General features: G+C 36.8%; 1 protein-coding gene across 1 annotated transcript in view; it reads left to right on the top strand.

Moving 5' to 3' along the window:
- Positions 1-13,801, top strand: part of LOC126482145 (uncharacterized) — a 111,913-nt gene that overhangs the window by 54,171 nt on the left and 43,941 nt on the right. Inside the window, exon 5 of the mRNA XM_050106125.1 lies at positions 3,845-4,023. Within this exon, the coding sequence (XP_049962082.1) occupies positions 3,845-4,023 (179 nt within the window). The remainder of the gene's footprint in view (positions 1-3,844; positions 4,024-13,801) is intronic.

Here is a 13,801-nt window from a genome sequence, read left to right as displayed (position 1 = left end):
CATTATCAGTCTCTCTGTCAGCTTATCAGGCTACCATAGGGAGAGCTGGAAGTCAAATACTTTCAGTTGATAGATAGAATGGGATCCCCAAGCTTAGTTGTGGAAACTACTTGAAGTACTAGGTGCGGCTCCAGTTTGAAAGCTGACATTGATAATGACAAGAGTAATACTTCATTACTAGTACCTAGTGTAGTCTTGGGCAAAGGCCCAGTTCAGTTAGTTCGTATATCTGCATGGTATGACAGTTACAGGAGTCATCACAGAAATCTCCCGTGTATGTGGTAAAAATTAGAGAGAATTTCCTGAAAAAAAATATTTTGTCAACAGGCAAATCATTGACAATGTCAAGGGGCTCCGGAAAGACCTATCTTTCCAATGTTAAAATTGTGCTTATAAATTAAATTTTTTCTAAGAAAGTATTTGACCTAGGAAGTTGAAATTTTTACAGGTTATTTATAGGAGTATTGGCTACAACTTAACACTTGGCCTTTTAAAAATTTGAATTCAGTTGTTACGTTTAATTTTTTATATTGTAATCAAAATTCACTACTTTTTGTGCCTTTTTTTTTGTTTATAAATTCAACAATATACAGGTATCTGGAAAAAGGCTGTGTTAACTTATGCAGAAGGGACTGTGTAACATTTCCTGAAAAGCTGAAGAAAATTGGTTTGGTAGATCCTGAGAAAACATGTAATTTGTATCAAAAAATAAAACTTGTGGGAATCAAGTGACAAAGTTTGGATTACCTTTTTAGTGCATTACAGGTCCGTAGGATGGATTCTCTTCATCTTCTGCAAACTCTTTCTCCAGCTTCCTCTTTATCCTCCTCCTGTTTACTCTGGCTTGTATTTCTAGGCTATTTACAGCCCTGTCAGCAGCCCAAAGATGTTCCTTGTTTAAAGCAAGCACTGTTTGTACCATGTTGAAACCTATCATCAGTCCCATATTCTGAAATACCTTGCACCTTATAACATTGCCATCATTGATAGTAACAACAGCATCATGCACACCAAACTGAAGTGTTTGTATTCCAACAAATAGGGTCATGGTGATTCTCGACCATACAACTCTGTTTACACTTTCATTTGGGTTTTGAGATTTTCCATGAACAATCGTTTACAACAGTTCATATGCTGCTGAGTATCTGAAAAAAAATTGATCACCTCAATTACAATGTCAGGCAGACTGTTTATGATTGTACCCTTCATCAGCTTGTTGTACTTATACCAACTGTCTTCTCCTTTGGGACAGAATGATAGAGACTTCCATCAGTTAAAAAAAGTATGAAAAAAGAGCCCAAACAGCCTTCTTCATTTCAGCAATACTGTATATGTTTTGCCTAATAGCCATTCCATAATAGTTCCGTAACTTATTAATTACACTGTCAGTTAACATTCCCTTCCTATCTGACCATTGACTATCACTGACCCTTTTTTTTTTTTTATGAAACTGTCACTGTAGCCTTGATCCCATTCATTTCTGTATGTGTCAAATACACTCAAATTTCTGCACTACAATATCACCACCATAAGGCTTCAGTTGTTGAAAACTTTCAGAATCACCGTCACCAAGGTAATTCACATATCACCCTTTATCACAAGCAACAAAACTTTGAAATATACTAGCAACACCAGCCACTTCTATTCCTCCACAACTGTCAGTTAGCTGTGCAGTTATTTTCATGTGTACCTTTATTTTTTGTGGACAATTACAATATTTAGATATTACTGCTACATCTAAAACTTTCCCTGTATACATACTGGACGCAGATACTACATTATGAAGAGATGTGTATCCCCATTTACGCTAGGTACCATCGAATGCTGCAGTCAAGTCTCTATTACAACTGTTTTCTATTACTGCCTCTTTCCCAGCTTTCTTCATAGATTCTATACTGACATCATCTACTTTAGACCCTGTAAGTCTCTTATAGTTTGTAAACTTGGTTGGGGAGTTTGGAAGATTGTCACGCCACAGAAAACTGCACCTGCAATAGCACACTTTCCAATTGTACGTGAGGCATAAACAAATATAAGTTTTGTTTATAGCTTTTGCTACAGTTTTCTTCATTTGGAGTTATTGCAACACTGTTTCAGATGGTGGCCATATATGGACTATTACTAGACTTCAGTTCCATTTCACTGGCAAGTCCTATGAGGTTTTTTATTCAGTGTTCCAGACTGACTTCACTACACTGAATACATTCTGCACCTGCCATGGGCAGGTTCACACACTTTATCATCTTTATTGTTTACGGTAATAATACCTACCTTTGGCTTGCCAACATTTCTCCTTTTCTTAAAAGCCGTCAGAGGATTTCTAGTCAGTTTATGTTTGCCCATTAGTATCCATCAGTGAAACAGAGACTTCAATGAACAGAATTCACTAAAAATATTTTCAGGATTACAAAAGAATAAACAAACAGCGATATATACCAGACTGGCAGAGGCTAGCCACAACACTTAGTGTGTAACACTTATTTTCATCTACATTTATACTCCGCAAGCCACCCAACTGTGTGTGGCGGAGGGCACTTTACGTGCCACTGTCATTACCTCCCTTTCCTGTTCCAGTCGCGTATGGTTCGCAGGAAGAACGACTGTCTGAAAGCCTCCGTGCGCACTCTAATCTCTCTAATTTTACATTCGTGATCTCCTCAGGAGGTATAAGTAGGGGGAAGCAATATATTCGATACCTCATCCAGAAACGCACCCTCTCGAAACCTGGCGAGCAAGCTACACCGCAATGCAGAGCGCCTCTCTTGCAGAGTCTGCCACTTGAGTTTGTTAAACATCTCCGTAACGCTATCACGGTTATCAAATAACCCTGTGACGAAACGTGCCGCTCTTCTTTGGATCTTCTCTATCTCCTCCGTCAACCCGATCTGGTACGGATCCCACACTGATGAGCAAAACTCAAGTATAGGTTGAACAAGTGTTTTGTAAGCCACCTCCTTTGTTGATGGACTACATTTTCTAAGGACTCTCCCAATGAATCTCAACCTGGTACCCGCATTACCAACAATTAATTTTATATGATCATTCCACTTCAAATCGTTCCGCATGCATACTCCCAGATATTTTACAGAAGTAACTGCTACTAGTGTTTGTTCCGCTATCATATAATCATACAATAAAGGATCCTTCTTTCTATGTATTCGCAATACATTACATTTGTCTATGTTAAGGGTCAGTTGCCACTCCCTGCACCAAGTGCCTATCCAGTGCAGATCTACCTGCATTTCGCTACAATTTTCTAATGCTGCAACTTCTCTGTATACTACAGCATCATCCGCGAAAAGCACTCACATCACTAAAATATTCAGGAACACAACATTTGACAGCAGTTTTACAGTGCCACAATGAGCCATGCTCACGCAGAACATATTTCAAAAATAATTTAAAAATAGTTGTAGTCTTCTGAACTGAATAAATTACATATCAATTGAAAGACGAAAGTCTAGATTTTTAAAATACAAAAAAGTAAAAAAGGAAATTTCATGATTTTGAATCTTTCCAGAGCCCCTTAAATGCCCAGTGTAGTTGAAGGTGTCAGGATTGACCACTACAGAATCTTCCTTCCATTCAGTTTCTTTTAGTACTTGTACACTGTCTCTTTGCTTATTCCTCTAAAATATTGTACCTACAGAAGAACTATGTTTCGAATGTAGATACCACTAGAATAGACGTTGAGCTGAATACATGAGAGGTGTTGATTACTGTAGCTTACGTATTGAATTCGTATGCATCAGTACACAGGAACAGAAAGTGCTTCTGTCAAGTGAATCATAGATTAGTCCTCATTATTTAGGTTTAGCACATCTTTGTTTTTCTTTCTTTACAGGAATACTACTGGAAAGGTGAAGCCACTGCATCATCAGATTTTGTAGTTGCAGAAGGGGATCTTGGTGATACTGAAGACTCTGAAGAGCTTAAAGAACTACTTGAAATGTGGCAAGCCCTAAAATTGTACTCACTAGCCGAATATGAACATCTAGGGCAGATTCCTGATGGGCCACTGAGGTTAGTAATGGTAGTAAATCATCCTGAAAGAAAATACCTACCAAAGATACGTATCACAAAAAACTGAAACTCATCAATTCTTTATACAGTGCTTCTGTTTTAAAGCTACTGCTCTCTAATAAACCATAATACATAAAATATACATATTATCTTGTGACATGCGATTCCCAATGAAAAAATATTTTGAGCAATGCTCTCTGGAAGTGGAAATTAATAATTGTCCCATATTATGTAAGCTTCAAGTTTATTGTAATTTGATTTTCTACATGAAATAACTTTGATAGCACTGTGCAGTAAGTCAAAACACACGATTTGCTGTGAGCATATTTTTAAAGTGTCATTCTAAAGTTCTAGTATTTTTCTTGCAGTGATGTACTTGGTTTTGCATACTTGAATCTTTCGAAATTAGTTTGTGTTATAAAATAGTCACAAATGGGGAAGGTCTAAGATTTGCAGCATATTGTTTGTTTTGGATTTAAAAGAGGGGTTCAAGCAGCAGAGGAAGCTCAGAACATTTCTATCATGTGTGGAGGAATTTGCTGTTGGACAAATCACATCTGAAAAGCAGTTCCTTGTTCAAGGAAGATCATGCTATCGTAAATGATTTACAACATGCAGGAAGTCTCAATAATTGACTTCAATCATTCGATATCTTTTGACATTTGCCTTTAGTAGGCAAGGTTCAGAAGTACTGCATACTCTAAATCAAAGCATCAAAAATCAAAGGGGTCACTATTAATACATTTGTTTTGAATGTAATTAGTTTGCTCATTGAGTATCCCTATGCATGTTATTAGTAGTGACAAGTTGTGATCCTAAATTCTTAAGAGCAAATTAATGGCAGGGCCCTAACAAAAGACATCTTGAGCAAGGGACATGGTGAACAGATAATACTTTGTATCTGGTGACACAGAAAGGGTGTTCACATTAAGAACTTCTTGCCAGGGGTGTGTCCATTTCATGCCAACAACTGAGACACCTTTTGATCATAGTATAAGAAACATAACCAACAAAACTATATAAACTGTGTTGCTATTACAAAAATACTTTTCTGATTTTACCAAAAAAAGTCTCTGTGGGAAATCATCCCTCATGCATTTACTCAGCTGATCTTGCACACTCAGATATTTGCCTTTCCTGTTTCTTATCAAGCAACCATCAAGAAAAATCCTTTTTGGACAAAAATGCACTTCAGACATGGCTTGACATCTTTAACTCTGAATGAGTAGGTTTCTACAGATGTGGAATCTGTAAACCACGTGAGCACTGTCATACTATTTTAGATAGTGTTAGAAAAATATTGCTTCTCTTACATTTACTGTCATGTTCAATAAACTAACGGAAAAATACTGTTAAAATGTGCACTGTACTAATACAAATGAATTAAAACTCACCATGATAACTGTATGATGAAAGTCTATTTTAATAAAACCTTAAGTTTATGTATCAAATTATTTAGGAATAAAGAGATGACTCGCTGAAAGGCAGAAGCACTGCGCCGTCGTCAGATACACAGACTAAAGGTACAGAACTTTGCTTTGAGCAATTTGGAATGAAATTCCTTTCTCAAGCTGTAGCGAGCGCACGCGCGCCCCCCCCCCCCCTCCCCCCCATACACGTACACACGTATGTATGTGAGCATAACCAACAAAACTACATAAACTGTGTTGCTATAACAGAAAATACTCTGCTGATTTTACAAACAAAAGTCTCACGTGCGTACGCACGTACGTTTGAGTGATGGCTGGGTAGACAGCGAGCCACCGTAGGTTTAGGCCCGGGAGGTTATGAGAGCGAAGGTTGTGAAATGTTGCATGTTGTGCTCTACTGCATATTGTGCCACTGGGTGGTCCATCTTGTTTTTGGCACCAGTTTGATGGTGGCCATTCATTCTGGTTGACAGCTGGTTGGCTGTCATACCAATGTAAAATGCTGTGCTGTGATTGCAGCAGAACTGGTATATAAAATGGCTACTTTCACAGGTGGCCCAGCCTCTGATGAAATAGGATAAGCTTTTGACTGGTACGGGCCATCTGCGAAAGCTGCTATGTTATATACCAGCTCTGCTGCAACCACTGCACAGCATTTTACATTAGTATGTAGTATGACAACCAACCAGCTGTCGACCAGAATGAATGGCCATTCCGAAAGGTGGCAAAGCCGAGGTCTGTGCCTTTTGTTCATACATCTGTCGACAGCACAGCACTTCTGCTTTTCAGTGAGTCATCTCTTTATTCCAAAATAATATGTTATTCTCAACCGGAAGTTTATGTAACATGTGCATACCAAAATTGGCACGAATTAGTAAGATAATTTGCACAATGGAATTTGAAATGTCCTCTTGACATGCTGTCCCATGTCATATTCAAGGAGCATGGACATTAGGCAGTTGGAGAACATGCCTAAAGAAGACCAGTTATAAAATTATTCAGTGTCACATTTTCATAAATGAAGTTGTCTTATCACAAAAACAAAATTGTCAGCAGAAGCAGAAAACGGCACTATAATCTGTGGAGTGTCGTAAGTTTTCTGCTCTTACACTGTGGGGTACTGGAAGTAGCAAGAGCACTTATGATTGGGAAGTTCTATTAAGATTTCCTTATTGATTTTCAATATGGCTGATTGTGGCTCTGTCACAGAATAAGTAAAAAAAACAGGCCTTTATTGAGACAATATGAGAGATGAGCTTAGTTGCAGTTTCCACATGGAATGGCCTCACTTGAGGCAAGGCCATAAATTGATTAGCTTAGTTGCAGTTTCCACATGGAATGGCCTCACTTGAGGCAAGGCCATAAATTGATTACCAGGCATCACACTTTAAAAGAAAAATCGCTTCTATTATTCAGGGGAAATAACAAGAAAATGTCAAGTGAATGTAGCAGGATAATTCTGTGCCATGCACGAGGAACTTGATGGTCACAGAGTTGACCAACATATTCTGCATTGCTGTAGAGTTTTTTTATACTACAGCAGGTAGAATTTGTTTTGTCTGCTGATGTTTTCCTTGAGCGGACGTGGAACTGAGCCGGCCGCTGTGGCCGAGCGGTTCTAGGCACTTCAGGCTGAAACTGCTACGGTTGCAGGTTCGAATCATGCCTTGGCCATGGATGTATGTGGTGTCCTTATGTTAGTTAGGTTTAAGTAGTTCTAAGTTCTAGGGGACTGATGACCTCAGAAGTTAAGTCCCGTAGTGCTCAGAGCCATTTTAACCATTTGAATCTGGAACTGACTGTCAGCTTGTGTTTCAAATACTCAGCCACTGACAGCCAAAGTACCTAAAGTGAATGTCAGTGAGTTTTATTCCCATTTCTGTGACTAAATTTAAGACTAGAGATAGTTGCAAATAACACTCAGATGCACCAGCTGCAAACTAATTATTGTGAATTGATAAATGTCACAATTATTTTTGTTTTTTCTGTCTTAAGAGTACTGGAAACTGAAATGCTAATTTACCAGATGCTATTCTCATTTTTGGAGCATCTCCAGTGGTAATGTTGTAAACATTACGTAATATGTCTCCTGATCATTATAGACTTTGAAACCATTTTTCTTAAGAACGCTATCATTGGCACTATTCCCAAAACAGAGGAACACAGATGGAAAGACAATAATACAACATTGATTGTGAAACCTGAACGCCACACAGAAATTTTGTAAGCTACAAATAACAAAATTCCATATCAAGAAACTCTACTTCACAAAGAAACCATATAAAGGTCACAGAGAAAATGAACCAGGAAATGTGAGAATTGCAAACTTGATTCCATCTTCTGCCACGTGAAAGGAGAAGCAGTTATCATCAGAACATGGAACAAGGAACACACACTGCTGACAGTAATGTTGAGAGTAAGTCATCCATAAGCATTGGATGTATGTTTCTATGTACAACTGGGCTCTAGTTGTCAGCTTTCCTGACTGAATGTTCTACGTTGCCCTGTAGATGAGTAAGATAAATATGAGTATTCTGTGTAGCAAACATCGAATGTTCCAGCTACACCATTCAAAAAATAGTGAAAGTAAGTGACTGAAAAGTACCCATGAACTAATAAATAATATACAGGGTGATTCAAGAAGATATGAAAACATTTTAATGTTATTCTACAAGTAAAACTAAAAAAAAAAGTTCAGTTAAACATTGGTCCACAAATGTTTAGCTACGGAGTTACAGCTAATAAAAGATTTTACCTGAAATTTAGCAACCTTGCTAATATGAAGCTATCGCAAAACTGTACAAGGTTAAAGTAAAGCACAATTTCCATTTATTTTGTTGTTATTGATGTGGTGAATCTAATAAAACATGTTCAGATGTGTAACTGCAGTAGTTTTCCAGAACATCCAGAGAAGCAAAGATGTATTTTGTAAAATTTTTATTTATTACTATTTGGCCCAATTTTTTAAATTCTAGTAAGATGCACATAGTTTTCAGCAGAAGTTGTAGAGAATTTAGTTTTGGAAAAATGATGGTAATAATGTTAACTGAAACTGTATGAATGTGTTAGATAATCTGCTTTTATTAATACCATACCACATGTGAATTCATGTTAAACTGGAATAATCAGTGAACATACAATTTCACAATACATGTTCAAAAATGTCTCCACCAAGTTCAATGCATTTAACTATACATGTATGAACAGACTTTGTTGCTCATTTCAGTTTCACAGGGTTGTTCTTAATTTCATGTATTGCATTCATAATGCGAGCAAGTAATGCCTCATGTGTATTGACTTTGTTCTCATAAAGGAGGTCTTTCATCCATCCCCATACACAAAAATCCATTGGTTTTAAATTGGGCGATGCAGGTGGCCACAGATGTGTAACATCATGACCAATCTATTTCTGGGGAAATGTTCATTTAAATGTGCAGTAATGGCATTTGTGAAATGTGGAGGTGCGCTGTCATGTTGGAAACACATTTGCAATCGCGTAGCAAGTGGAACATCTTAGAGTAGCCCAGGCATTTCTTCTTGAAGGAATTGTAAGTACATCTCGCCAGTTAGACGTCCTGAGAAAATGAATGGTCCAATAAAGTGTGTGTTGATTATACCCCACCACACATTTATGCTAAATCGCTGCTGGAAATTGCGTTGCGCTGTTGCATGTGGGTTTGCTTCAGACCATTCGTGCTAGCTACGTAAATTGTTTGTACCATCTTGAGTGAACTGTGCTTCATCAGTAAATAAAATTTATTTGTGTAACTGCCGATTAGTGTTAAACCAGTTGCACAACTCCAAGCGAAGGGCAGGATCTCCTGGATGTAAATGATCCACTTTTTGTTTATGGTGAGGATACAGATTATTGTACTACAGTGTACACCATACCTTTGATTGTGAAATGCCTAATCATTGAGAGGTACATTGTGTTCTGGTACCTGGGCTATGTTGAACATCATCCATAAGATCCTCCTCATCGTCTTCACTCATTGAGCACTCATTCTGATTATGAATGCGAGGTAGAGAACCTGTCTTCTGTAACATTCAAAATACTCCGCTAATGGTTCGTTCATTTGGAATCCTCGGAGTTGGATAATGTATGCAGTATTCGTTAACTGCAGCCGTAGCATTACCATCACATTTGCCACAAATAAACACCATATCGGCGTATTCCTCTGTTGTAAATTTGAAAGGCATGCCTATTTCATAAATAATCTACATACTACAATAGTTACTATGTTGCTTCACTTAAATACGCTGTTGTTATGTTCTTTCACTGAACAGTACAGAAAACTAACTTGTTTCAAGGTTAGGAAATGACTGAAGCAACTCACTAACAGTTGCCAACAATGACATAAACATTTCTACATTCTTAATGCAAAGTGAACAAATTTACTTGTGATGATGAATTCTTCTTGGGTTATCAGCTGAGTGGTGGTGTCGTCTTGTCGCAACATTTCAATGAGTTTCGGCGAAGATGATGGGTATGAAACTCATTGAAACGTTGCGACAAGATGACGCCACCACTCGGCTGATAACCAGAGAAGAATTCATCAGTGGAATACACTGAGAAAGACTGCAATCGCATAAATTTACTCGTATAATAACGTCTGCTTTTCTGAATGAATGTTCTGGAAAACTACTACAGATACACATCTGGGACATGTTTTATTAGATTCACCAGACCAGTAACAAGAAAATAAATGGAAATCATGCTTTACTTTAACCTCATACAGTTTTGCGATGGCTTCATATTAGCGAAGTTACTAAATTTCAGGTGAAATCTTTTATTAGCTGTAACTCCATAACAAACATTTGCGGACATATGTTTATATGAACTTTCTTCTTTAGTGTTACTTGTAGAATAACATATTAAAATATTTGCATATCTTCGTGAATCACCTTGTATATTATCATTAGTGAAGTTGTCAGTCAGCTGAAGATTATTAAAACCTGCATTTTTTTTAATCTGCACTGCAGTACATACCATTACTTAATTCCATTGTGGTCATTTTCAATTACAGTACAGGAGGAGGAACAGAATCTGTTTTAAATATATATTTTTTGTCATTTAAAGCATGGCTATAATTGCAGTAGTACATATGTAGTGAGTCATAAATAATGTGAACATTCTCTCATTGCTGAAGTAGTGACTAAGACAGAAAGTGGAAAACTTCTTAGAGAGCAAGAAATGAGAGGGAACCGTTACTCATAAAATAACGACCTCGAAATTAAAAAATTAACTTTTCTAACTCACTGTCACTTATTGTGCAAGAATTGTTCACAATATCTCACCAAAATTGCAAGCAAATATCTAGTGAGTCTAGTAGGATAATTCAGCTCTAGTCTGGGGGGGGGTCTGCTGACTGTCACTGATTGCCAAATATTGTCTGGATGGACTGTCCTTTCAGTTGCGCAGTGGACAGAAATACTTGTTATGCAATGATGGACATAATTAATGTAAATATGACAGAACTGTTTCCATTTTGGCATCATTAGTAACTCATGGGTTATGGACTATGTTCATAAAGTCAGATTATTCAAATTGATGTCAAATACAATTGTTTTCAAATTGAGCTTGATGTATATTTTAAAAATATCAATGCATGAATTGACTTCAAAGTAAACAATGATTAACCTGTCAAAATATGCAAAAATATTATTCACTAACGAGGTGCGTAAAGAATCATTACATGTGCAAAAATGGTACTATGACAGATTAGGTAAAGTGTGCAGTTAAGGTTTATTTCATGAGAAATAGTTATGCTGTATAAACATGCATTTAAGCAAACCACAGTATAAATATGCACTGCAGCCACACAGCCAAATTTTACTTCACTTTCTACTTGTACTACATTGTAAAGCCATCATGGAAGCTTTAGTTGCAGTTTCTCAGAAATGAGCACGCAACAGTTTCTATCATTATATTTTCCCATTCAAAATGTTATAAAAATCAGGGAGATTTCCAAATTTCCATCCAACAGTCTGTTTCCATTAAGACATTAGTACCACTTTCAGATTTGTTTTTAAGATTAGATTATATTAGATTCAGTTTTCATTCCATAGACACGGAACATGTCAGAAAGTATAACATAAAGAACATCAAACATTTGAATATAATCCTTACTACCCATATCATTTGTCAGGAGATTGTCAAAATAGGTTAATAATTACAGTAAACTGGAACTACTAAAATTTACAGAATTAATACAGTCAGAATGAAACATTTTAATAAATTTTTAAAAAATAAATTTATCATACACTGTCAATAAATTTGTCATACACAAAATACCTAATCTTGTCTGTTGTAATAAAGTGCTGTCAAAACTGAAAGTGGGTCTAACAGTTCCTGTTAAGATATTTATTTATACAGTAGAAGGAGCAGGGAATGTGTGTCTTTGGATGACGAGTGGTGTACATTCAGAGCTCTCATAAAGATACGTGTTTGATTGATTAATAGTAGTTAATTAAGGCAATATTACATCATAAATAAGTAAATTAATATGTATTGTAAGCTATCAATTGAAGGTTTCAAATTTTTTGCATATTTTACGGAAAAAGAAAACATATCATAGGTGTGAATTTTGTATTAGGATTTGTTTACGTTATTGTATACTGTAAGTTACATGATTATTTCAATAAAGTACAGTTTTTGTTGTTAATGTATTCTTACAGGCTATCCATTTCATCCTCTAGTAAGTAGCCGAAGTGAAAAATTACAAAATAAATGAAAAGTTCATATAGTGTCGGGTCAGTTCCTTGTTTACTTTTGTTTTGTCATGTAAACAATACAGGTTTAGTCATTTCTGTTTCTCCGGAAGTTTTGAATTAGTATCCAAACTTTAGGCCTAAACTTTCTAAGTAATTTAATATATTAAGTGAGTAGTTTAGGAAGCTATTCTTGTTTAATTTAGACTAAAGCTAAAATTTGTCTGCCATGAGTGAGAAGTGTATGGCTTGCCATAGAATTGTTAGTTCTGGAGTGTGGTGTGAGGGTTGTTGCAGTCTCTTTCATGTGGGTGATTGTAGCGATGTGGGGATTGGGGAAGTCAACAAGGCTCATTGGTTGTGTGGGATTTGTTGTAGAGATAGGAAGATAGTGGAACAGGAGGAGTTTGCTACCCTTCAGATGGAACTAGATAAAGCAAAACTAGATCTGGAAAGGTTAAGGGGGGAAAAAAGAAAAGATACGTGGGAAGTGACAACAGGTTATAGAAGAAATAGGAGTAAGACTTTCTCAGGCAGTGTTGCTGTGAATGTGGAAAACATGTTTGATCTGTTGTCACAGCTGGTATCTGGTGAGCCATAAGTAGATGTAGGAGTAGACAGGACACTACAAACTTTTTGAAAGTATTTGAGAAGTAAGAAGTCAAAAAAAGTTGTGAACAAGAAGAAAATTTTGTTATAAGGTAGTTCACATTACAGAGGAATTAGCCAACTGTTGAAGGATGAACTAGGGTGAGGTTAACAGGTCACAAGATGTTTTTAAACCTATTGCAAGTCTGGCTCAGGTGCTACAGGACGTAGGTTCACTTTCCAATGACTTCAAAAAGGAAGATACCGTGGTAATAGTGGGTGGGGCAGACAATAGCATAGACAGGAACCCTAATTATTCAATTGAGAGTAATCTGGTAAAGATAGCTTCAGCAAAGAGACGTACCAGTGTTAGTCTTGTGTGTGTTCTGAGGCACCTTGATTGGCTTCATTTAAACTCTTCTGTTAGGAGAATTAATTTAGAGGTGGAATGGCTGCTTGGATCATGTATGGGGTCTCATTGTTGTGGTTCCTGTTGACTCTATCAGCAGTTGGGACTATACTAGGCATGGCCTTCACCTCAACAGGAAAGGGAAGGGAAAACTGCCTGAGCTAATATATTTGGAAGTAAATAATTTTGTGAGAAATAATGTTTGATTGGTGTTGTAAATCTGAAATACCAGGGTGTATTGTAATTAATGAGCGGTAGTGTACGAATGGTTACAAGTGATAGAACAGAAGTAATTTTAGTGTAGGGTGTACACAAAAAAAAGGAGTTAAGAGACAGGCTGAAAACGCCATTCACGTTGATAAAACAGGCAGCCAGAAAGCAAATTACAATGTACACAATTCATGCAGACTGTCTGATTGAAACTAGACATATTCAAAAATTGACAGAGAAATTAGGTTTATCCAGTCGTAATTCAGCCAGTGCCCAAAATCAGTTACCCTTATTGCATCAGAATATCTGAAGACTAACGGGTAAGTTTATGAGTTGCTTATTTGTGCTGATATAATCCTGCCTCTCTTAACATACAAGTGACCACTGGTATAGATACAGTAAATGTTACAGGGTTCCTGTTAGCTTCTTA

This window comes from Schistocerca serialis, chromosome 1, assembly GCF_023864345.2.
Source record: "Schistocerca serialis cubense isolate TAMUIC-IGC-003099 chromosome 1, iqSchSeri2.2, whole genome shotgun sequence".
Classification (NCBI taxonomy): domain Eukaryota; kingdom Metazoa; phylum Arthropoda; class Insecta; order Orthoptera; family Acrididae; genus Schistocerca; species Schistocerca serialis.
Note: the sequence above shows the minus strand (reverse complement) of the source record. Positions and strands in the feature narration are given on the sequence as shown.